The sequence below is a fragment of the Oncorhynchus mykiss genome, chromosome 6, assembly GCF_057628025.1.
Source record: "Oncorhynchus mykiss isolate SJ-2025 chromosome 6, ASM5762802v1, whole genome shotgun sequence".
Classification (NCBI taxonomy): Eukaryota; Metazoa; Chordata; class Actinopteri; order Salmoniformes; family Salmonidae; genus Oncorhynchus; species Oncorhynchus mykiss.
In genome coordinates, this window is record NC_143027.1 from 66597311 (window position 1) to 66619953 (window position 22643).

The following is a 22643-nucleotide window of genomic DNA, read 5'->3' on the forward strand; positions in this document are numbered from 1 at the left end:
AGTGTTACTTGCCTCGAAGCGTATGGTAGCTGTGCTTCCCTTTATAGTCTGTAATAGTTTGCAAACCTTGCCACATCCGACAAGCGTCAAAGCCAGTGTAGTACGATTCAAGTGTATAGGTGCAGGGTTAGATGGAGATCCTAATCTCCTTTTCCCTTTTTTTTGGTGACCAAAATGTGCAATTCGCACTCCAACCTGCGAAACGCAGCAATATGCAACTAGTCTGCCGGAAAAAGCCACACAAAGAAGAAACTCGATTGTGCAGTGTTCTGGTACATAATTTTAATAAAGTTTTTTTTAGGACTATCCCGTGGAATTGTGGGATAGCAATGGCGGCTTCTGTCTTTGTAAACAAAAAACGCACAATTTACAAAAGATAATAGCTAATGGTTTGAATCATTTCAAGTGGGTGGCACAGTTTTCGTACTTACATGAATGTTATTTTCCCAATAACTCGGGTTGTTGATGTTATTGAAGATCGTTTTTTGATTTACAATAAATACATGTGGCAGGTTTAGCTAGCTCGCTAAAAAAAAGACTAGCTAGTGTAAGCGTCTTGATAGACTCACCACCTATTGTTAAAGGTAAGCAAGCCCGTGTTTTATTAAATGGGATTTTACAATTGTACTGTAATATCGGGTGTATAGTCGTACCTATTAGTTTAATTTCCTTTTTGTAACGTAATAGCTAGCTCGCTATTTAATTCATTGGCTGAGCGATATCCAGTTATCTAGCTAGGTAACGTTATCTACTTTAACGTGTTTTATTTGAAGTCACGTCTGTCACTAAATTATAATCGATCGTTCATTGGCGTTAGATGTAGTAGTAACAAATATAATATAAGTAGCTAGTGTAGCTACAGTACTGACTAAATAGCTACGTAGCTAGCTACTGTAGCAATATAAAATACATTCCGTGAATTATTCAAGCGATTTTATACTTTTGATCGATTAGTTTAATGTATTAATCTCAAGGCGGTCAAATTTCCGTATGCAAAGTGCTTTTGGTTAAGTGTTTCGGTCTAAATTATCTGACACATCCTTAATGTTACATAATTAGTAGTTGGCTAATCTCCCCAAAAATGTGGTATCCAATCCAGACAGTTGTTTGAGACCATGGATGATGATGCGTCACTGCATCGACTGGAGGGCAGTGACCCCACTGCGCAGGTTGGCGGGCTGATTGTGAAGAAGAAGAGTGCAGCAGTAGAGCCTCATGTCTTTCGTGCACCCACTCCACGCACCTCTCTCCTGGGCCTGGATCTGCTGGCAGCTCAAAAGAGAAAGGAGCGAGAGGGCAAGGAGCAGGCTGAGGCTGACAGCGATGACAGGAATAACAAGAAATCCAAGGTGTCCTCCTACAAGGACTGGGAGGAAGGGAAAAGTGATTCTGGGTCTGATGAAGAAGACAAAGACGAGGAGGATCAAGGTGGTAAAAAAGAGAGGTATGTTATGTGATTTGTGATTTGGTTTGAGTTACTGTAGCCTCTTTTCGTACTGGCATGGAATACAAACTCTCCCTATCAAGAGATCTAAACTGATGCATGCAGTGTTGTCTTATTGACACTATTCTATTTTTCATAAAGTAGCAGGAAGTACCGTGTGACTGGCTCAGAGACACCCTCTAACCCTGGAGGGGTCAGTGAAGAGTTCCGTCGCAAACACCAGCAGAGGGAGAAAGACCGGCGTGAGCATGGAATGTACGCCTCTTCCAAAGAGGACAAGAACAGAGAGAGGGAGAAGGACAGAGAGAGGATCAGAGATACGGACAGAGATCGAAGGGGTGAAAGAGGTGAGCAAAAAATGTATACACCTGCATGCACATTGTTAATATTCTGGCAATAGCGATCCTTTCTATCTATTGTGTATTTCTGACTGAAGTAATTACTAACTGTTTTGATGGCAGATGAGCGGGAGCGCAGTCACAGCCGCGGCGGCGGCAGCTGCCGGTCGGAGCGTGGAGACCGCAGTGAGAGGAGTGAGCGCTCACAGAGAGAAGGCTGGTCCTCCGAACGCATCAGCCGGGGGAGCAAGAGAGAGGAGCCTTCAACGCCCCAGACACGCCCCAAAGGTCAGTAACCCTGCCACACCCCCGGACAGGCAGTTCTTTAAGGTCCTTAGGTCACGCTTACAATACACAAACCACTCTCTCTCCCTCCATTCCTCATACCCTTTGAATCAGATGGCACTCCCTCGCGCACCAGCTGGGATGAGGATGACAGCGGCTATGCCAGCTCACGCCGTTCCCACTGGGAATCTCCCTCTCCTGCCCCTTCACACAAGGACTCTGACAAGTCTGAACGGTCGGAGCGCAGCCCCCGCTCTGGACGGGAGAGTGAGAGGAAGGACAAGTAAGCAACTGCAGCTCAACACTTGTATGTTAATTTAACTGGGTTTAATAGTATTATTAAAAGACTCCTTTTCAGTGGCTATTAGAAATGTTATTTTCAGCTTTTAAATGAACTTTTGTTGTTTCTGTTCCCAGGTCAGTCAGAGGCCGGTATCCTGATGACACGCCCCTTCCCACCCCTTCATACAAGTACAACGAATGGGCCAATGACAGGAAGCACTTGGGCTCCACACCTCGTCTGTCCCGTGGGAAAGGTAAGCCCCTCTTTCCCCTCTCCCTCTTCCCCCAGTCACGTTTGAGCTCTTATTAATGCTCTGATAAGGCTTGCTGATGTTTGTGGATTGTGTCTCTGTGCCCCAGGTAAGAATGAAGGAGAGGATGGCATTGCCTTTGATAATGATGATGAGAAGCAGCAGTGGGAGGAGGACCAGAAGGTGTGTGGACATGTGGAGTCTTGGCAGTAACACAAATGAATAGCTTTCCCAACTTTCATAAATGCACATTTCTATGTATTGACTATTGCCCTGCGGTGTTGCAGCAAGCGGACAGAGACTGGTACATGATGGACGAAGGCTATGACGAGTTCCACAACCCACTGACCTCCACCTCTGAGGATTATGTGAAGAAAAGAGAGCAGATCCTGCAGAAGCAGACACAGAAACGCATCTCTGCCCAGAGACGACAGATCAATGAGGTATGGCACTGTGTTGCTACTCTATAACCACCTCCAGCCCTGGGTGTATGTAGCCCGTTTAGTTATCGTTAATACCACCTATGGATTTTAATTTTGTCTGTGTGTGTTGACTGTGTTTAACGATGCGTGTTGTGTTCCTCCTGCCAGGATAATGAGCGCTGGGAGACTAATCGTATGCTGACCAGTGGAGTGGTCCAGAGGCTGGAGGTGGATGATGACTTTGAGGAGGACAATGCTGCCAAGGTCCACCTGCTGGTTCACAACCTGGTCCCTCCCTTCCTGGACGGGAGGATAGTCTTCACCAAGCAGGTAATACATCATGACAGCACATTATGGGCCAATTAAATGACCAACACTCCGTCGCTACCTGTTTATTTGGACAGGGAAGCTAAAACTTTTAATTTGGCTCTGTACTCCAGCATTTTGGATTTGAGATCAAATGTTTTGTGAGGCGACACTAGGGCTCTGACCATACCAGTGTCGCAATATTCTTTTCCATGGCAAAAATGAAAACGCAAAGCAGACCACTCTCTTTGGTCCTTTAAAAACCTGCTGTACGTAAAATATTCTGTACTATAGCTTGGAATTATTTTTTGACTCTAGGTGACAGCATAACGATGTTTGTTTCCAACATTAGGGCAGTTTTCCTAAACAAGTTAAATGTGCTTTGGGTTTTGTTTCCTTCACCAATAACAGGGGAGGGTAGCATTTTTGGGGGATATGATAGTTATGCCTCTAACGTTCTCACTCATCATTATTCACAATTCATTCATGATTATCTGTAATCAGGCTAGCATCCACATTAAAGTAGAAGTGTTCAGAAACATATTCTATTCTTATTTACAATGAAAGTGAGTCCAAAATGACACAATTTACCATTAATTTCTATTGGGCACAACATCATCTGAAACACAACCAAAACAAACTGCACATGCACCCAACACGTTTCTAGGCTCAAAAGCTTAATGTAGTCATTGCTTGCTAGGAATATGGGACCAAATACTAAACTTTCACAGAATTTAATACATTATTAGTGAATTTGTTCAAATACAGTGTCTTCAGAAAGTATTCACACCCCTTTTCCACATTTTGTTGTTGCACCTTCAATTAAAAATTTAGTAATCTGAGATTTTAGGTCACTGGCCTATACACCTTAATGTAAAAGTGGAATTATCTTTTTAGAAAGGTTTACGAATGAATTAAAAATAGAAATCTGAAATGTCTTGAGTCAATAAGTATTCAACCCCTTTGTTATGGCAAGCCTAAATAAGTTCAGGAGTAAACATGTGCAAATTTATTCCAAATAAAAAATGAAATCACATTTACATAACTATTTAGACTCTTTACTTTGTTGAAGCACCTTTGGCAGTGATTACAGCCTCGAGTCTTCTTGGGTATGACGCTACAAGCTTGGCACACCTGTATTTGGGGAGTTTCTTCCATTCTTCTCTGCAGATCCCCTCAAGCTCTGTCAGGTTGGATGGGGAGCGTCGCTGCACAGCTTTTTTCAGGTCTCCCCAGAGATGTTCGATTGGGTTCAACTCCGGGATCTGGCTGGGCCACTCAAGGACATTCGGAAACTTGTCCCGAAGCCACTCCTGCGTTGTCCCTTGGCTGTGTGCTTACGTGTCTTGGCTGTGTCCACACCTTAGCCCCAGTCTCAGGTCCTGAGCGCTCTGGAGCAGGTTTTCATCAAAGATCTCTCTGTACTTTGCTCTGATCATCTTTCCCTCGATCCTGACTATTCTCCCAGTCCCTGCCGCTGAAAAACATCCCCACAGCATGATGCTGCCACCACCATGCTTCACCGTAGGGATGGTGCCAGGTTTCCTCCATACGTGACGCTTGGCAGTCAGGCCAAAGAGATCAATCTGGTTTCATCAGACCAAAGAATCTTGTTTCTCATGGTCTGCGAGTCCTGTCATGTGCCTTTTACTGAGGAGTGGCTTCCGTCTGGCCACTCTACAATGGCCTGATTTGGTGGAGCGCTTCAGAGATGGTTGTCCTTCTGGATGGTTATCCCATCTCCACAGAGGAACCCTGGAGCTTTGTCAGAGTAACTATCAGGTTCTTAGTCACGTCCCTGACGAAGGCCCTTCTCCCTTGGAAGAGCCTTGGTGGTTCCAAACTTTTTCCATTCAAGAATAATGGAGGCACTGTGTTCTTGGGGACCTTCAATGCTGCAGACATTTTGTGGACCCTTCTCCAAATCTTTTTGCTCTGATGTGCGCTGTTAACTGTGGGAAGTCGGAAGTTTACATACACCTTAGCCAAATACATTTAAACACAGTTTTTCACAATTTCTGACATTTAATCCTAGTCAAAACTTTCTGTCTTAGGTCAGTTACTATCACCACTTTATTTTAATAATGTGAAATGTCAGAATAATAGTAGAGATAGTATTTATTTCAGCTTTTATTTCTTTTATCACATTCCCAGCAGGTCAGAAGTTTACATATACTGAATTAGTATTCGGTAGCATTGCCGTTAAATTGTTTAACATGGGTCAAACGTTTTGGGTAGCCTTCCACAAGCTTACCACAATACGTTGGGTGAATTTTGGCCCATTCCTCCTGACAGAGCTGGTGTAACTGAATCAGGTATAACTGAGTCAGGTATGTAGGCCTCCTTGCTCGCACACACTTTTTCAGTTCTGCCCACACATTTTCTATGGAATTGAGGTCAGGGCTTTGTGATGGCCACTCCAATGCCTTGATTTTGTTGTCCTTAAGCCATTTTGCCACAACTTTGGAAGTATGCTTGTGGTCATTGTCCATTTGGAAGATCCATTTGCAACCAAGCTTTAACTTCCTGACTGATGTCTTGAGATGTTGCTTCAATATATCCACATAATTTCCCTTCCACATGAAGCCATCTATTTTGTGAGGTGCACCAGTCCCTCCTGCAGCAAAGCACCCCCACAACATGATGCTGCCACCCCTGTGCTTCACGGTTGGGATGGTGTTCTTCGGCTTGCAAGCCACCCCCCTTTTTCCTCCAAACATAACGATGGTCATTATGGCCAAACAGTTCTATTTTTGTTTCATCAGACCAGAGGACATTTCTCCAAAAAGTACGATCTTTGCCCCCATGTGCAGTTGCAAACTGTCTGGCTTTTTTATAGTGGTTTTGGAGCAGTGGCTTCTTCCTTGCTGAGCGGCCTTTCAGGTTATGTCGATATAGGACTCGTTTTACTGTGGATATAGATACTTTTGTAGCATCTTCAAGGTCCTTTGCTGTTGTTCTGGGATTGATTTGCACTTTTCGCACCAAAGTACGTTCTTCTCTAGGAGACAGAACGCATCTCCGTCCTGAGCGGTATGACGGCTGCGTGGTCCCATGGTGTTTATACTTGCGTACTATTGTTTGTACAGATGAATGTGGTACCTTCAGGCGTTTGGAAATGTCTCCCAAGGATGAACCAGACTTGTGGAGGTCTACAATTTTTGAGGTATTGGCTGATTTCTTTTGATTTTCCCATGATGTCAATCAAAGAGGCGCACTGAGTTTGAATGTAGGCCTTGAAATACATCCACAGGTACAACTCCAATTGACTCAAATTATGTCAATTAGTCTATCAGAAGCTTCTAAAGCCATAACATCCTTTTCTGTAATTTTCCAAGCTGTTTAAAAGCACAGCCAACTTAGTATATGTAAACTTCTGACCCACTGGAATTGTGATACAGTAATTATAAGTGAAATAATCTTTCTGTAAACAATTGTTGGAAAAATTACTTGTGTCATGCACAAAGTAGATGTCATAACCTACGTGCCAAAACTATAGTTTGTTAACAAGAAATTTGTGGAGTGGTTGAAACACTTAGTTTGGAGTCATTAAAACTTGTTTATGTAAACTTCCGACTTCAACTGTAGACAGGTGTGTGCATTTCCAAATCATGTCCAATCAATTGAATATACCACAGGTGGACTCCAAGTTGTGGAAGCATCTCAAGGATGATCAATGGAAACAGGATGCACCTGAGCTCAAATTTGAGGTTCTTAGGAAAGTGTCGGAATACTTATGAAAATAAGGTTACATTCTGTTCTGTCGCCTCGTATAAAACATTTGATCTCAAATTCAAAATGCTAGAGTATAGAGACAAATATTATTTTTTTCTTCACTTTCCAAATATTTTGAGGAGTGCATATACTTTTAAGGTCTGAGCCATTGGCGGAGAGCTGTTGCAGGCTTGTTGAGGGATTGTGAGAGTCTGCTGATAAGTATTTGGAACTGGCTGAGTACTAACTAGTGGACTTACTATCAGAGTTGCTGTGTACTGAATGCGTACTGTTGCTGATGGTTCTCTGTGCTCTAGCCGGAGCCTGTCATCCCTGTGAAAGACGCCACCTCTGACATGGCCATCATCTCCCGCAAGGGCAGCCAGCTGGTCCGCAAGCACCGCGAGCAGAAGGAACGCAAGAAGGTAGGCAATGTTTAAAACAGCTATACAGTACTTGATGGTATGGTTACTGGCTGAATATCTGACTGTCATTTTGATTGTTTCTTCAGGCTCAACAGAAACACTGGGAGCTGGCAGGCACCAAGCTGGGTGACATTATGGGCATCAAGAAGACCGAGGACGGGGATAGCTCTGGGGGCAAGCCAGTGGGTGAGGATGGCAAGGTGGACTACAGGTAACAAGCCCTTTACTAAAGGCTTATTTTGTTTCCATTCTGAATGTTTATTAAACATCTGTTGTGACAAGAACAACCTCATTAATTCCCTCTCCTCTCCTTCCTCCCTCCAGAACGGATCAGAAGTTTGCAGACCACATGAAAGATAAGAGTGAGGCCAGCAGTGAGTTTGCTAAGAAGAAGACCCTGCTGGAGCAGAGGCAGTATCTGCCCATCTTCGCTGTGAGGCAGCAGCTGCTCAACATCATCAGGTAGCTACTCTACTGGACCCGGCCTGGCTGTCCTGGGACCACTTATCACCCCCGGTCTTACCCCAGATGCAGGCTTTCATTCAGGATGTATGATAAAGACATGTATGGCAATGAAGGGGGGAGTTGGCGGCTGTGAAGTCAGAATGTTCATATGTGATTTACCTTTGGTTAGAGAATGACCACATCAAAGGTGACTTAGGTAATGTTAGACAGCGTTTGTAAATCATTGACAGGTACACTTCCAGATCTGTTTTTGTAAGCCGTTATTCATGTTTCCACAGTTTCGTAAGGTTGAAAGTCCCATCAGGATTGTAATGTTATTGGTTGTGATGTGATTCTGTCCAGGGACAACAGCATTGTGATTGTGGTGGGGGAGACGGGCAGTGGGAAGACCACCCAGCTGACCCAGTACCTACACGAGGACGGCTACACCAGTTACGGCATGGTGGGCTGCACCCAGCCCCGCAGAGTGGCAGCCATGAGCGTGGCCAAGAGAGTCAGCGAGGAGCTGGGCAGCAACCTGGGAGAGGAGGTGAGCATTCAGCTGGCTTAGGGAGGAGCCACTAGACAAACATTAACTAGATCTTAGAAACGGTGATCTATGGATCAGTCAAGGCAGTGGATAACTAGTCTTATCAGTTAACTCAGTGTAACAGACCTGGCAAGAGTTTATGAACTGCAATGAACTTGTTTATAGAGGAATGGAACTACTCCAGAACAGAACAAGTGTCCCCCCCCCCCCCCCCACCCCCACCAGATATCAATGTTCACTGTGTGTAGAGGTCATCTGTCAATTGATGTTGAGTCATGGTGCTGTCTTGGTTTTTTCCTTATGGATGTGACGCTTGTATTCATATGTTGTGCAACACCGTCATCTAGTGGTGATTCAGAGATTGTACACCGCTTCCATTCTACAACTTGTAATGGAACTCTCCTCGCCAGCTCGTTTCTTTGGTTGACCCGTAGCACTGTCGTTTGAAGGCCGTAATTCATACGTGGAATGTAAATATATGTAGTTCACTACTAAACCATTAATTTAATTTTTTTTGCTTTGCAGGTGGGTTATGCGATCCGTTTTGAGGACTGTACGTCGGAGAAGACTGTGATAAAGTACATGACAGACGGCATCCTGCTGAGAGAGTCTCTCAGGGAGTCAGATCTGGACCACTACAGTGCTGTCATCATGGACGAGGCCCACGAACGCTCCCTCAACACAGACGTGCTGTTCGGCCTGCTACGAGAGGTGAGGGAGACACCCCACAGTCTTTTGTATGTTTAGTGGATAGAGTGGTATAGAGGTGAAGGTAGGATTGAGAGTGCTGAACGAGCAGTGGGCCAGCTTAGACTGCCAGTCCAGGGAGACACTTTTACAACTCCCTGGATGTTATTCAATTGTCAATCTTTTGCGTGCATATTTTTTATTCGGAGGCTTTGTTTGTTTTGTAAGCAGTAGTAGAACTCTGTGTCCTTTTCTTCCAGGTTGTATCGAGGCGTTCTGACCTCAAGCTGATAGTCACCTCAGCCACCATGGACTCTGACAAATTTGCTGCATTTTTCGGCAACGTTCCCATATTCCACATTCCAGGAAGAACATTCCCTGTAGACATCTTATTCAGCAAGGTATTGTGTCCAACTCTCCATTCAACATCCCTTCCTTATTACATATATGTTTTTACAGGGAGTCAACACAGCCATTTCATTTGCATAATTACTTATACCCTGACTAGACCGGCCACATTTTGTGCGCGAGGGTTGCAAAATAGATGTACACATGCATGTTTTTCAATCATTTCATCCACACTACTTGGTTGTATTTCAGATGCTCGATGCAATGCAAGTCTTCCATCCCCTTATTGGTTTTCACGAAGATACAAACCCATGTGGGTGCTTTAAAGACTAACAAGGAGAGATGAATCAAAGATAACTAAGAACTAACTTAGTTATAACTAACTTGGTTTCACTTTTGTCTGTGGGTTAATCGTCATAGTAGAGAAACACACACATTTGTCAAATTGACAAAGAACCAGCTAAAAAGAGGACCATTTGCATGTTGGGTAAAATGTCATCCCTGGAGAAACTGCGAGCAACAGCTATCTAGCTGAATGTCCATGAACATTTCATGTGTTTCCACCTTTCCTGAAATGAATAGAATTCATTCACAGTTGGTTTTGGTATTTTAACCTGCGCCTGGTGGGGATAGAGAAAATGATCACGCGCACAATGGACTCAGCTGTGGGGGCCGGTTAAGTCATGGAGTAAGACTACTGTTATTTGTACCAAGGTAGTGTGTGGTTGCTGTGTATTCTAATAGTGTTGTGTGTTTTCTGAGTGCAGACTCCCCAGGAAGACTATGTGGAGGCAGCAGTGAAGCAGGCCCTACAGATCCACCTTAGTGGTATGGGGGGAGACATCCTCATCTTCATGCCTGGCCAGGAGGACATCGAGGTGACGTCAGACCAGATTGTGGAGCGTCTGGAGGATCTGGAGAGTGCCCCTCCTCTGACTGTACTGCCCATCTACTCCCAGCTGCCCTCTGACCTCCAGGCCAAGATCTTCCAGAAGGTAACCAATAACACCCAGTTACTGTTACACTAACATGTACAGTTGGAACTCTTAACATACTGCAGTATCCTTTGTACACAAGCATACTTGCTGTTAGGTAGTCGGAATGCATATACAGTGCATTCGGAAAGTATTCAGATCCCTTGACTTTTTCCACATTTTGTTACGTTACAGCCTTATTCTGAGATTAAATAAAACATTACACATAATACCCCATAATGACAAAGCAAAATCCGTAAAAAAAATATTTAAAAAATTATTTGGTCTGATGAAACCAAGATCGAACTCTTTGGCCTGAATGCCAAGCATCACGTCTGGAAGAAACCTGGCACCATCCCTACGGTGAAGCATGGTGGTGGGAGCATCATGCTGTGGGGATGTTTTTCAGCGGCAGGGACTGGGACAGGATCGAGGGAAAGATGAATGGAGCAAAGTACAGAGAGATCCTTGATGAAAACCTCCTCCAGAGCACTCAGGACCTCAGACTGGAGCGAAGGTTCACCGTCAAACAGGAAAACGATCCTAAGCACACAACCAAGACAATGCAGGAGTGGCTTCGGGACAAGTTTACAAATGTCCTTGAGTGGCCCAGACAGAGCCTGGACTTGAAACCGATCTCTAACATATCTGGAGAGACCTGAAAATAGCTGTACAGCGACCATCCCCATCCAACCTGACAGTTTGAGAGGATCTGCAGAGACGAATGGGAGAAAATCCCCAAATACAGGTGTGCCAAGCTTGTTTCTTCATACCCAAGAAGACTAGAGGCTGTAATCGCTGCCAAAGGTGCTTCAACAAAGTACTGAGTAAAGGGTCTGAATAGTTGTGTAAAACATTTATTTTTGTCATTATGAGGTATTGTGTGTAGATTGATGAGGGGGAAACAGCAATTTATTCCATTTTAGAATTAGCCTGTAACGTGAAAAAGTCTAGGGGTTTGAATACTTTCCGAAGGCACTGTATATTACACAAAAAGGAACACGTCCTTCTTACTGGTAAAGTGACGTGTAGCTAATGTCTTTGTTATGTTCTCTAACCGCCAGGCTCCAGATGGTGTGAGGAAGTGCATCGTTGCCACCAACATTGCCGAGACCTCCCTGACTGTGGATGGTATCATGTTTGTTGTGGATGCTGGATACTGCAAACTCAAGGTACCCTGTCACCCTCACTATCTTCCCCAGACTATCAAATGATAAAGACAAGCCATGTTAGGATAGTATTTCTCTGTGTTTGTTGCTGATGTGTTCTCTTTGACAGGTGTTCAACCCTCGCATTGGCATGGATGCCCTGCAGGTGTACCCCATCAGCCAGGCTAACGCCAATCAGCGTGCGGGCAGAGCAGGACGTACAGGACCGGGCCAGTGTTACAGGTAAGTCACTGTCTACACACACACTCACGCAGTCTCACACTCCAAATGTGCAGTCCTCCAGTTGTGGTAGAGAAGTATGGAGCCATAATGAAAGTGTAATGAAAGGCAGTTATTTGAAGGTGTCACCTTATAGTGTGATGTTTGAGAGTTCCAGCCAGGGCTAGCAGGAAGGGAGTATTCACATGTCAAGAGTTTCCTGACTTCTAGAAAGATACTTCAATACTCCTCTACATCTGACTGAAGCAGTCTGGAACTAAAATATTAGATCAGCCATATCTTCCCCTTTTCATGTCTATCTGGGCCTAGATACAGGAATAAACAGGCTGAATTACACAATTCTCCTCACTCTGCCTGCTATCTCATTCCAACCGCTCCTATCCACCAAAAAGGTAGAACACCAGCTAACAACATTAGCATCCATTTGTATGGTGAGCCGTGCTGAAACGGGTGTCTATCGGAAGCGCGATTGTGTGTGTTGTTGTTGTGTGTAATGCCCCCGCCGGTGTTTCATCCTCTGGCTGATGCACATCAGAGCTCTCCTCAGATGGGCTGTCCAGGCCTCGGATCTGCAAGGCGGCCGGGCTGCTTTCAAAGCCATCAGAGGCTGGGAGGGAGAGAAGGAGGGAGAATCCTAATCTCCACAGGATTTCATGCAGTTTAACTCTGTTTACAGCAGGGAGAATGTGACACAAAAGCCTGTTCTCGCTGAGATTTCACATGACCTTTCACCTATCTGTCATACTACACCAAGTTGAGGGAGATGGTGACATGCACACCAGACACAAGATTGTTTTGCCTTGTAAATGAGCTTGGAATTTTATAAAAGCCCCCTCTACCAAGATTACCCCCTGTGAATAATCAATTTGGGAGTTGAGCTTTAGAGTGGGTGGGGCCTAGGCGTTTGGAGGGGCGGGAGGTGACGTGTGTGTGCCATGCTGGGTGACTCGACTTGTGTGGCGAATCTGCTACTCAAAGCACCTCTTAGCTGTGACTGCACCCAACACACACACACACACACACACACACAGTACATCTCCAGCCCTGAGGACATTCACACAACCCGGCATAAAAAAACACAGATCATTCCCTCATAATGCACACACTTCAGAGGGATTAGCCACTAACTGAAATGGTTGAGAGATGCTTTGTTAGGCCAGACCTATCAGTCTGAAGCAGCAATGGGAGCTGCTCTAAATAGTTTGGTTAGTAAATACCTCATAAGTAGCTTAGTTAAATGTTTATAATGTGCAGTAGGCCTGTCTCTTTGCCCGTCTCTAAATGTCAGTTGGGGAGCGTTCAGCTTTCATGGAAACGGAGGCTTCTCAATCACGGTGCCGTTGTTACAGGGTTGGAGCACTGTGCCGTTGTTACAGGGTTGGAGCACTGTGCCGCTGTTACAGGGTTGGAGCACTGTGCCGCTGTTACAGGGTTGGAGCACTGTGCCGCTGTTACAGGGTTGGAGCACTGTGCCGCTGTTACAGGGTTGGAGCACTGTGCCGTTGTTGCAGGGTTGGAGCACTGTGCCGTTGTTGCAGGGTTGGAGCACTGTGCCGTTGTTGCAGGGTTGGAGCACTGTGCCGTTGTTGCAGGGTTGGAGCACTGTGCCGTTGTTGCAGGGTTGGAGCACTGTGCCGTTGTTGCAGGGTTGGAGCACTGTGCCGTTGTTGCAGGGTTGGAGCACTGTGCCGTTGTTGCAGGGTTGGAGCACTGTGCCGTTGTTGCAGGGTTGGAGCACTGTGCCGTTGTTGCAGGGTTGGAGCACTGCCGTTGTTGCAGGGTTGGAGCACTGTGCCGTTGTTGCAGGGTTGGAGCACTGTGCCGTTGTTGCAGGGTTGGAACACTGTGCCGTTGTTGCAGGGTTGGAGCACTGTGCCGCTGTTACAGGGTTGGAGCACTGTGCCGTTGTTGCAGGGTTGGAGCACTGTGCCGTTGTTGCAGGGTTGGAGCACTGTGCCGTTGTTACAGGGTTGGAGCACTGTGCCGTTGTTACAGGGTTGGAGCACTGTGCCGTTGTTACAGGGTTGGAGCACTGTGCCGTTGTTGCAGGGTTGGAGCACTGTGCCGTTGTTGCAGGGTTGGAGCACTGTGCCGTTGTTGCAGGGTTGGAGCACTGTGCCGTTGTTACAGGGTTGGAGCACTGTGCCGTTGTTGCAGGGTTGGAGCACTGTGCCGTTGTTGCAGGGTTGGAGCACTGTGCCGTTGTTGCAGGGTTGGAGCACTGTGCCGTTGTTGCAGGGTTGGAGCACTGTGCCGTTGTTGCAGGGTTGGAGCACTGTGCCGTTGTTGCAGGGTTGGAGCACTGTGCCGTTGTTACAGGGTTGGAGCACTGTGCCGTTGTTACAGGGTTGGAGCACTGTGCCGTTGTTGCAGGGTTGGAGCACTGTGCCGTTGTTGCAGGGTTGGAGCACTGTGCCGTTGTTGCAGGGTTGGAACACTGTGCCGTTGTTGCAGGGTTGGAACACTGTGCCGTTGTTGCAGGGTTGGAGCACTGTGCCATTGTTACAGGGTTGGAGCACTGTGCCGTTGTTGCAGGGTTGGAACACTGTGCCGTTGTTACAGGGTTGGAACACTGTGCCGTTGTTGCAGGGTTGGAACACTGTGCCGTTGTTGCAGGGTTGGAGCACTGTGCCGTTGTTGCAGGGTTGGAGCACTGTGCCGTTGTTGCAGGGTTGGAGCACTGTGCCGTTGTTGCAGGGTTGGAGCACTGTGCCGTTGTTACAGGGTTGGAGCACTGTGCCGTTGTTACAGGGTTGGAGCACTGTGTGAAGTCATATCAGTGCCATGCAGAGCGGGTTTAACCAGGTGGTGAAGACAGCATCTCCAGACCTGTCACTCCATGGAGCATTTGTGCATTTACAAAAAAAATGTGTCCGCTAGTTTATTCAATAACCTCCCCCGTTGGTGTCGCTCTCACTCCATCTCTCCTTCTCTCCTCCTCTGTCCATCCAGGCTGTACACCCAGAGCGCCTTCAAGAATGAGATGTTGACCACCACCATCCCAGAGATTCAGCGGACCAACCTGGCCAACGTGGTGCTGCTGCTCAAATCCCTGGGGGTCCAGGACCTGCTGCTCTTCCACTTCATGGACCCCCCGCCTGAGGACAACATGCTGAACTCCATGTACCAGCTGTGGATCCTGGGGGCCCTGGACAACACAGGTGGGTCTCTGGCCTGGCCTGGACCACATCACTCAAGATTAGGCCACTAAATGTACAAATTGATCAAATATAATAATTTATCTCAGAAAACAAGGTTAAAATATGTTGGGATAAGTATGTGTTCCCCACCAGCAATACAGCCAACAGATTAACAATAACTACAGATTAACAATAACTACATGTGCGAGGAGAGACTTGGATGATGGAACTAGTCAATAGGTTGCTGTAATGGTATGTACATGCACTGCACACCGTAAAGTATAGAGCTAGGTAGCACTGTGGTGTAGGTAGTGGAGTAATTGCATAGTGCTTTATCCTCTGTTAGATTTGACTGGCTGAGTCTCATCTCTGTCTCATCTGAGCCAGATCCCTGGGGATTAGGGGATTTGGTGTCTGTGGAGGACTTTTGACGTTTGTCTGTGTGGTGTGTTAACAGCAGATTATCTCTGATTTAAGGTTTACCTGGCCAATACAGCCTGTTCTGCCTCTGCACTTTCCCTCTAAGCTCCTTTATAGTCTGTCATGTAATCATTTAAATCAGAGCTGGCAAAGTTAGATTTAAATATGATTTTGTAACCATCCTCCTATGTCAGCACTTTATCTCTCTCTCTCTCTCAGGGCTATAGACAGGAAGGTGTCACCTGTATTGTGTTTCCCCTCTCCTCTGTCTGTAGACAGGAAGTGTTAATATTTGTGTCCCCCTCAGGTTCCCTGACGCCCACTGGGAGGCTGATGGTGGAGTTCCCTCTGGACCCGGCTCTGTCCAAGATGCTGATCGTATCATGTGACATGGGCTGCAGTGCTGACATCCTCATCATCGTCTCCATGCTGTCTGTACCGGCCATCTTCTACAGGCCTAAGGTAGATGTCATTGAGATCGCCAACCAATGAATGTCTTAATGTGTTGCTAATGTTTGTTTATCTTACTGTTAAGAAAAATTCACATTACACACTGGACCTTTCCAGGGTCGTGAGGAGGAGAGTGACCAGGTGAGGGAGAAGTTCTCTGTCCCAGAGAGTGACCACCTGACCTACCTGAACGTCTACCTGCAGTGGAAGAACAACAACTACTCCAGCATCTGGTGCAACGAACACTTCATCCACACCAAGGCCATGCGAAAGGTCAGACCCCGCCCTTGTCCTTTACTCTCTCTGACCAGTCTCAGGATCGAAATGCACTTCATTACCACTTTGCATCACAATAGTCACACACTGAGCAATGTGTATTGAATGTCCTCTTGTGTTGGTTCTCCGGTAGCTAACGTGTCTCTGTGGGTGGGTGTTTCAGGTGCGCGAGGTGCGCTCCCAGCTCAAAGACATCATGGTGCAGCAGAGGATGAACCTGGTGTCCTGTGGCTCAGACTGGGACATCATCAGGAAGTGTATCTGTGCTGCCTACTTCCACCAGGCAGCCAAGCTGAAGGGCATAGGGGAGTATGTGAACGTGAGGACAGGCATGCCCTGCCACCTCCATCCCACCAGCTCTCTGTTTGGCATGGGCTACACCCCAGACTACATCACCTACCACGAGCTGGTCATGACCACCAAGGTAACAGACCCAGCCTCCACACAGCTACGCTATGATCTGGACTGTTCAGAGATGATGTTCTACACCTTGACTCACCAGAAAGAGCTGTCATATATAACAGCCTTCTAGCTCTGCTACTGTGTTCTACTGTGTTGTAACCTGTGTTGTTTGATGTCCCTCCTGCAGGAGTACATGCAGTGTGTGAAGAACTGTCATATATAACAGCCTTCTAGCTCTGCTACTGTGTTGTAACCTGTGTTGTTTGATGTCCCTCCTGCAGGAGTACATGCAGTGTGTGAAGAACTGTCATATATAACAGCCTTCTAGCTCTGCTACTGTGTTCTACTGTGTTGTAACCTGTGTTGTTTGATGTCCCTCCTGTAGGAGTACATGCAGTGTGTGACTGCGGTGGATGGGGAGTGGCTGGCTGAGCTGGGGCCCATGTTCTACAGCGTCAAACAGGCAGGGAAGAGCAGGATGGTAAGCTCTTCGGCCCTTACTTCCTACGTCTCAATGGTTAATTCCTCCTCCCTCTCTCCTCTCACCCCTCTGTTCCTCTCTCTCTCTGTGCAGGAGAACCGGCGGCGGGCCAAGGAGGAGATCACTAACATGGAGGAGGAGATGTCTCTGGCGGAGCAGCAACTGAGGAGCAGGAGAGAGGATCAGGACAGGAAGAGTAACGTGGGCAGCGTCAGGTATACACTCATCTATCTTCATCTATTCTTCATGGAGAGGTTTCACTCTGACAATAGTCCCAGTCGCTATTAAATAGACCGCCGCGGCCTCACGTGGGGAAAATGACCTGTAGTTACCTTGGTTACCCAATTGTCTCACAGCAAAATCTTTACCTTTTTCAAACACAACTTTCTTACAAAGCTACATTTAAGAAAAGTACATGTCTAAAGATGACTTTTCCACATTGCCGAGCGTTCCCGCTACTTAGAAAAACGTAATATTGAAAGGCTTCCCTCATGCCCCTTTTCATGACGCCGCTAACTTGAGCCATGTGAGTGCTAGCTAGCTACCAACTAGAACATTAAGCTAGCCAAGACCACCAACACACTATAAAGCTACAATTAGTGAGTGGAATTACAACCCGACTGTACTTAACAAGTTAAATGTCTTACCTGTGATTAAATGTTTTTTACACACATTGCTACGTGTAGCCTACTTGGACACCACGTCCCTACATTTCCCACTCTCCCACACCGAATAGCCTGAAGCCACAGGGCTCTTCTCGCAGGCTCCATTTCTCTACGTGGGAACATTGTGAACCGTAGGTCGGGATTTTTGACCTGGTTAAATGTACATCGAACAACATTGCAGCTTTTCTGTATGTTTTGTTATTTCTGTATAACAAAAAATTGACGCAAAGTTTGCTCTTTTCTCGGCCCCTTCCGAGTCGTAGAAACTGGTTAATTTTGCTGCTTCTCTACCCATCTCTCTCTAAATATCTCTGCCTGTCCTTCTCTCTTATCCTCTTTGTCTTCTCTACCCATCTCTCTCTAAATATCTCTGCCTCTCCTTCTCTCTTATCCTCTTTGTCTTCTCTACAATCTCTCTCTAATTATCTCTGCCTCTCCTTCTCTCTTATCCTCTTTGTCTTCTCTACCATCTCTCTCTCTCTAATTCTCTGCCTCTCCTCTCTTATCCTCTGTCTTTTCTACCTCTCTCATTTTCCATGATGAGCTTTTCTCACCTCCAGTCCCTCCAGACGAGACAAAAAGAAATAATATTGACTCCTGGCTGACCCCCATTACTGCTGCAATTTAAATGGTGCCACAGCAGAGGGGAGAAAGAAGACAGCGTTTATTTTCAAATTAGAAGGGACACCTTTTTAGTTTGCACCTGTTCCATAAGGCTCACAAAAGAGATGTGTTTGGGAGGGTAAAAAATAACACTTTGATATAGCAATAAATCTGCTGATTAATTAACAATAAGAGTGTGTGTCTGTCAGTCTCCAAAATGATTACATTAAAACACAGAGGATTAAGGAATAGATTAGAGAGCGAGCGCCTCAGAATTATGATAATAAACATGGCCGGCTCTCGTGGGCTGTCAGCTGCTTTTGTCCGCCTCTGCCTGTGAACACAAGCATCCCTTCACCGTGCCCCCATGAAACACTTCTACGACACATTTTGATCTGGTTCCTGTCTGTCATTCAGCAACCCCCCCACCCTTACTCAGATAAGTGGGATCAAAGCTTTAAGTCAGTGATTTTATGGGAGCTTTTATTCAATGTAAATGCAGAGCTGTGAGAAGTGTTCTGTCCTTGTATGTGAAAGTGGTGGTAGGAATGAGGGTGCCGTCTTCCCTCTGCTGTGTTCACCAAACACCTGTGTGTGGAAAGAAGAGTGGCCCTCAGACAGAGAGCTCTTAAAGCACTTGGCAACAATATGTCTGTCTACTAGACCTAGAATGATCCATCCTGCTTCCAAACTCTGCTTTTACTGAGTTTGGAAGCAGGATGGATCATTATGTAAAGGGAGGCACGTTAGTTAGGATTTGGCTTTAATCTCAGCCAGGCTGTCTGCCTCACTCCTCCATATCCTCCTACCAGCAGGCCTCTCAGGACGTGTGTGTGTGTGTGTGTGAAAGACTTTCTTAGCCTCTAGAAATCACCCTGTTAAATTAAAGTTTAATTTAATAAATAAATATATTTTGAAGGCCTGAGGACATTTGTTTTAATTTGTCAAATGTGACTTTAGCTTTAGTAATTGCTGGTGTGTGTGAGGACTGAGGAGGGAATGCTGGGTAGTGTCAGAGTGTCACGCTGCTGTAATTAAAGATTATAGATTTTGCTGTCGGCAGCGTCCGCTTATCCCTCCCTGCTAGCCTGTCTCTCTCCCGTTAGCCTGTCCCCCCCCTGTTAGCCTGTCCCTCCCTGCTAGCCTGTCCCCCCCCCACTAGCCTGTCTCTCTCCCGTTAGCCTGTCCCCCCCCTGTTAGCCTGTCCCCCCCTGCTAGCCTGTCCCATTATGTCTGACATGGCAAGTATAAAAAAAAAAGTACCTTCTGTCATTGCCAATTGTCTATTCTTTTGTCTCGATAGGGCTGTGAAAATCTGCACCCCGGGAAGGAAGGAGGAGGCACCCATGACCCCAAAGCGCACCCCAGCTCGTTTTGGGCTCTAGATCTTCTGTTAAGACTTAAACACTTGAACTCACCACTAAACATCACCTGTTTGTGTACCATACCATCACTGGATGAGCTTGGCTGAGAGGGCTTGGATAACTGTCCCCTCCTATTGTTCGGTACTAGCTGCAGTTCAGACAGAGGCCAGCAGAGGTAGAACTTGTATAAGACATGAGGCTCCCGTAACAGACCTTTTCTGTCAGCAAATCCACATAGCGTCCCTCCATTTTTACGTGCAGAGAGATACTGCATTCTAACAGCCGTATACTGTATTTTCTATTTCTGTGATAGTAAAAAAACGAACAAAAAAACCCCCAATGATGAAACATCATTGAAAAGGTATCGTCTTTAAAGGGTATTTGATATACTTTGAAAATCTGTCAAAGCCTTTATCATAATCCTTCACAGGCTACAGAGTCCAAGCAGGAAACCTTTAGTTGTTCCATCTCCTACTGTACCCTACAAGGGGCTGTTTTCTTGATGGTAGTCTCTCCCGATCAATATAAACTATGTTCAATAAGGCTGGGAATTGCCAGGGACCTCACCATATTAGCATGATACTTTGGTGCCGATACGATATGTATTGCGATTCGATACTGTGATTTTATTGTGAGTCGATGTTCCGAACATATTGCTCACCATATATCTGCTGCAGAGGGACGAGAGAGAGAGCCATGAGAAACGAGTTTTGATCAGTCATTGAAATAAAAGTTCTGAATACAAAAGATGGAGAACAAGAAATGAAAGGAAAATACTGGCATTTTGGTGCAGGTACAGGCAAATAGCGCTAAAATAATATTGCGATATTGTCAAAACAATGAAATATCGTCAAATAATATCCCGATATGTAACTGTATAGACCCCCCCCCCCCCCCCCATTACTAGTGTTTAAGTAGTGCTGCATTGTGCTGTCAGTCATAAGTGGACGGCTGGTCCAAACTAGTCTGATCCCGTAGTGTGTTCATTGGGCTGTATGTCATTCAGTGTGAGTAGAGAGAGGAGGCAGAAGTAGTACTGCTGTGTGTCCATGAATTCTGCCTTGATTTATTTTTATTTTTCAATTTCATCATGTCCCTCTCAAATCTCCTTCAAGAGATCATTTTCACCTTGTACAACTGGCTGACCTCTGTATCCTTTTGTATGTCGTGTGTAGCAAATGGCCTGTGCCATGGTGAAGTGCCCCTTCACTGACTGAAGCATTATCCAAACTGTGCTTGTGGCATGAGTGGCTCAGACCTTATATCTGTAGCTACCTTAACAACACCCTTCATGCAAACTGTTTGGAGGACAAGCTTTAGCAATTGAGCTTTTCCTAACCCCATTAGCCCTCCACAGCACTGTAATATTCCTCAGCTTCTCTCCGTTTACACATGAATGTCAGAACCTGGATGAAACTCATGATGGCCTCAGCCTCTCATGGTCCTTGTGTTGAAAATGGCCACCAATTTTATCTTGAGATTCCCCTCCAAGTCAAGTGGGTGAATGATCCCAGAAATGTATTTTGCAGGGCCCATGGTTGGAGTTGATATGTGTGTGTGTGTGTGTGTGTAACTGTGGCACGTCTCTTAGATCAGCGTTTCCCAAACTCAGTCCCAGGGGCACGTTTTGGTCCTTGCACTACACAGCTGGTTCAAATAATCAAAGCTTAATGATTAGTTGGTTATTTGATTCAGCTGTGTAGTCCTAGGGCAAAAACCAAAACGTGCACCTGGGGGGCCCCAGGACTGAGTTTCGGAAACCCTGTCTTACATCATGTCTCTTCACCAGACTGATGTCCTGCACTTGAATAGTCAGGTTTAGCAAGGTGTTTCAGCAAGTTCCAAGCGGTGGACTTGATTCTGAAGTCATTCATTCTGTGTACTAGATTGACTTTGTATAGTTTTGTACAGACCAGTATCTTGTCTTGTGGTGGTCAGTGATTCTGTTTTGTGATGTGAAATTAGGCTCTGGTAACACCAGCCCATGGTTTGCGAATATAATTTTTAAGTTGACTACAGTTTGGGAACTGAAAATAAATGGTCTTATTTTTTACTCTGTTGGTTTATGTGTCCTTGATTCCCTCACCACAGGTAAAACAAAGTAAACACTATCTCAGTCAGAGCCTAAGGGCTCGATTGAATTTGCATTGCGGAAGTGCTGTAGTAAAGCGCAATTGAAATGTAAAGGTCATTTCTGATTGAGCTGACATGCAGCGTTTACTGTGAATGCAGTCTCCGTGAACGCGGGAGCATTGCCTTTAAGGGCTGTAATCAATCTGTACCGCCGAAGATCAGCATTATGGTGTGATTTGAAATTTAAAGGCAATGTATCCGCAGACTGCATGTCTAAATCAAAAATGATTTGACCATTTCTACCGCGCTACAACACTAATCTTCGGTGCTACGGATTGAATCCAGCCCTACATTTCTATACCGCGGAACTTCAGCGATTACGGATTGAATCCAGCCCTACATTTCTATACCGCGGAACTTCAGAGATTACGGATTGAATCCAGCCCTACATTTCTATACCGCGGAACTTCAGAGATTACGGATTGAATCCAGCCCTACATTTCTATACCGCGGAACTTCAGAGATTACGGATTGAATCCAGCCCTACATTTCTATACCGCGGAACTTCAGCGATTACGGATTGAATCCAGCCCTACATTTCTATACCGCGGAACTTCAGCGATTACGGATTGAATCCAGCCCTACATTTCTATACCGCGGAACTTCAGAGATTACGGATTGAATCCAGCCCTACATTTCTATACCGCGGAACTTCAGCGATTACGGATTGAATCCATCTCCTAAAGCTCATGTCTGAGCTAGTGATCAATGCTTGAAGGTCTGGATTCAATCCGTATCACGGAAGATCTGCGTTTATAGCTCAAATGACATTTTAAAGGCCCTGTTCGCGGAGACTGCATTCACGGTAAACACTGCATAATCCATGTCGGCTCAATTGGAAATAACCCTTA

At 45.8% G+C, this 22643-nt stretch overlaps 1 protein-coding gene across 4 annotated transcripts; it reads left to right on the top strand.

The window, feature by feature from the left end:
• The first annotated feature begins 240 nt into the window (after positions 1-240).
• LOC110526948 (pre-mRNA-splicing factor ATP-dependent RNA helicase PRP16) lies at positions 241-21712 on the top strand. Of its 4 annotated transcripts, none has more exons than XM_036980753.2 (25): positions 241-584; positions 1100-1444; positions 1586-1791; positions 1906-2070; positions 2182-2350; positions 2485-2603; positions 2710-2783; positions 2888-3043; positions 3191-3352; positions 7360-7467; positions 7554-7678; positions 7792-7929; positions 8275-8461; positions 8987-9172; positions 9409-9549; positions 10264-10491; positions 11535-11642; positions 11749-11861; positions 14811-15019; positions 15726-15880; positions 15986-16141; positions 16308-16568; positions 16932-17027; positions 17121-17242; positions 19599-21712. In XM_036980753.2, exons 2-25 carry the CDS (start codon positions 1116-1118, stop codon positions 19678-19680), a joined length of 3795 nt encoding a protein of 1264 aa, XP_036836648.2. In that variant the 5' UTR covers positions 241-584; positions 1100-1115; the 3' UTR covers positions 19681-21712. The 4 variants fall into 4 exon arrangements, with proteins under 4 accessions (XP_036836648.2, XP_036836650.2, XP_036836649.2 ...); XM_036980755.2 differs by having other exon boundaries at positions 279-584; positions 1589-1791; XM_036980754.2 differs by having other exon boundaries at positions 312-405.
• Positions 21713-22643: the final 931 nt, after the last annotated feature.